This window comes from Hippocampus comes, unplaced genomic scaffold (assembly GCF_001891065.2).
Source record: "Hippocampus comes isolate QL1 unplaced genomic scaffold, H_comes_QL1_v1.1 scaffold20, whole genome shotgun sequence".
Classification (NCBI taxonomy): domain Eukaryota; kingdom Metazoa; phylum Chordata; class Actinopteri; order Syngnathiformes; family Syngnathidae; genus Hippocampus; species Hippocampus comes.
The window spans coordinates 467,032-469,537 of record NW_017805462.1 but is presented as its reverse complement, the minus strand read 5'-3'; the positions used below and the strand labels follow the sequence as shown (position 1 = coordinate 469,537).

Below are 2,506 nucleotides of genomic sequence, written 5' to 3'. Positions count from 1 at the left end.
AGCAGGCGGGCGGCGCCGGCAGCCTTCGGCTACACGCCCGTCACCGAAGGGACCTTTCCGGGCCTCCCTGAGCAGATCGCGCGCGCCTACCGTCTCCTCCACGGGGAGCACCTCTCACCGCTGACGCAGAGCATGATGGGAAACCTGATGATGATCTTCCACCAGGACCACCTGCGCCCAGGCGGCGCATGGCGCACGCGAGGCTTGTATGACTTTTGCGTGGAGGTCACGTTGGAGGCCACCTTCCTGACCTTGTACGGACGGCCGGCCAAGGGCCTCCGCCACGCCGACGCGGCGCAGCTCAAGGCCTCCTTCATCCGTTTCGACGACGCCTTCCCGCTGCTCATCGCGCAGGTTCCCATCTGGCTACTAGCCGGCGTCGGCGGGATCCGCCGGAAGCTGATGAGCTACTTGACGACGCCCAAGATGTCCGGCTGGGCGGGCGTCTCGCAGTTCATCCGGCGCCGCGCCCAGCTCTTGGAGCGCCACCCCATCCTGGGCGACGCCGACAAAGCGGGTCAGTACAACTTCTTAAACTACTTTTTATTCAGCAGTCACCGCCTTTACGACCACATCAGTTGGTCACCGACAGCAAAGTGAATGAGTCTTTGTAGCGCTGAATTTGCTTTGTTGTCGTTGTCTTTCAGCGCATCACTTGGCCATGCTGTGGGCATCGGTGGCCAACACGGCGCCGGCCGGCTTCTGGGCGGCGTACCACCTCCTGAGGCATCCGGAGGCATTGCGCGCCATCCGCCAGGAGATCCGAGACGTTCTGGAGAGCAGCGGACACAAATTCAGCGCAGGCACGGACCTGGCGCTCAACCCACAGCAGCTGGACAAGATGATTCTTCTGGGTAGGAAACTCGGCGTGACCGAATTCTTGTATCTGTCAAGCCTGACTTCCTGCGGGTCCTCAGAAAGCGCCGTCCATGAGAGCCTGCGCCTGTCCTCTGCGTCGATTAACATCCGCGTAGCTCAGGAGGACCTGACCCTGCGTCTTAACAACGAGCGTGCCATGGCGGTGAGGAAAGGCGACATTGTGGCGTTGTACCCGCGGAGTGTGCACATGGATGCCGCCGTTTACGACCAGCCGCAGGTAGTGTTCACCGCCGCCGGGCGTTCACGTCTTTGCCCGATACTTGTCATTCTTTTTTTTTTTTTTTTTTTTTGTCCCATCAGACATTTTGCTTCGACCGCTTCGCCCGTCAGACGGAATTCTTCAAAAACGGGCAAAAACTTCGCCACTACCTGATGCCGTTCGGCTCGGGAGCATCCATCTGTCCCGGATTAGTGAAAACCTTTGGGCAACTTTCACCAACTCTTTGTCTTCAATGTTTGCTGTACTATCAGTAACTAGCATTAGTCTACTGTATATTCTCAATTGGACTATTCAGTGGATGCCTGAAATGTTGATACGCTGCTGTGGTCCCTTTTTCCATCACATGCGGAAGAGTTGCTGGTTTTTACACTATCTTGGTCATGCCCATGTAGGGGTAAGGCAAACCTTCCAACTGCCGTTTGGCCTCCCGTCTTCTAAAGAGCTCACGGCGGGACACACCCACATGCCTTCAGGGTGGCAGCTTGGAAAACTATTGCAACAGTCCACGTAGCACAGGTGAAGGGTTGACATTTGTGAAAAGCAGGGTGGGCGAATGAGTCAGCATTTGGACTTGAGAGGCACGACGCAGCAAGTTGAGACTTAAAGAAAAGGATCAATAATGTTACCGAGTAGTCGTTGAATTGACTATCGTCAACTTAAGTTCTGTCGCCCCCCTCTGGTGGAAGACTGCATTACAAGAAGATGCCTTGAGTTTGTTTTATTGCAAACGAAAGGGAACGAGCCCGCTAATTGTTAGCCACGTGGTAATTATGTTAACTCAGTCACCGACAGTCGCAGTCGTTACAAAAAAAATCGGAGCGTGTTTGTGAGTGTTTAGTGGACAGACACCGAATCAAATGTTGAAAAATACAGCAAAATGTTGAAGGCTTAACCAGCATTGTATCATCTCCACTAGTCGTGGCTTGAGTTTTAAAACATAAAAATGTTCGAAATTCCAGCTTTAATGTGGACTACAAAAAAAATCTGAAGGGTTTGAAACCCAAGCGTAACGTGCTAACTTGTGTATGAGACAGCAACCGTCAGCATTCGTTAACTTTTTTTGGGCCTCTACATGAATTTGTTTCACACATGCCATGCTAGTAAATGCGGCTCGCTTAGCAAGTTCCGATAACAAAAATGAGCAAACACAGACTGAAACGATGTCAATGTTCCAAATGCACAAAATTCAAACGTTAACAAGACAAAGTGCGACAACAAAGGCGCATCAAACATTTCAATAGGTAAGCTGTGTCGACATATATATTGACTAAAAATCGTAAATGACACTAACATTCATGTTTTTTGACGAAGATGTTTGAAAGTATCTGCTTTTATGTGGACAAGCGTCATCAACATTTTTCACCGATTTTATGAAGGGATGTAATGGGCCAAACCAGGAAATGAATC

At 51.2% G+C, this 2,506-nt stretch overlaps 1 protein-coding gene across 1 annotated transcript in view; it reads left to right on the top strand.

The window, feature by feature from the left end:
* Positions 1–2,506, top strand: part of cyp7b1 (cytochrome P450, family 7, subfamily B, polypeptide 1) — a 4,791-nt gene that overhangs the window by 1,125 nt on the left and 1,160 nt on the right. Inside the window, exons 2-5 of the mRNA XM_019874911.1 lie at positions 6–517; positions 648–854; positions 918–1,096; positions 1,180–1,290. Of these exons, the coding sequence (XP_019730470.1) occupies positions 6–517; positions 648–854; positions 918–1,096; positions 1,180–1,290 (1,009 nt within the window). The remainder of the gene's footprint in view (positions 1–5; positions 518–647; positions 855–917; positions 1,097–1,179; positions 1,291–2,506) is intronic.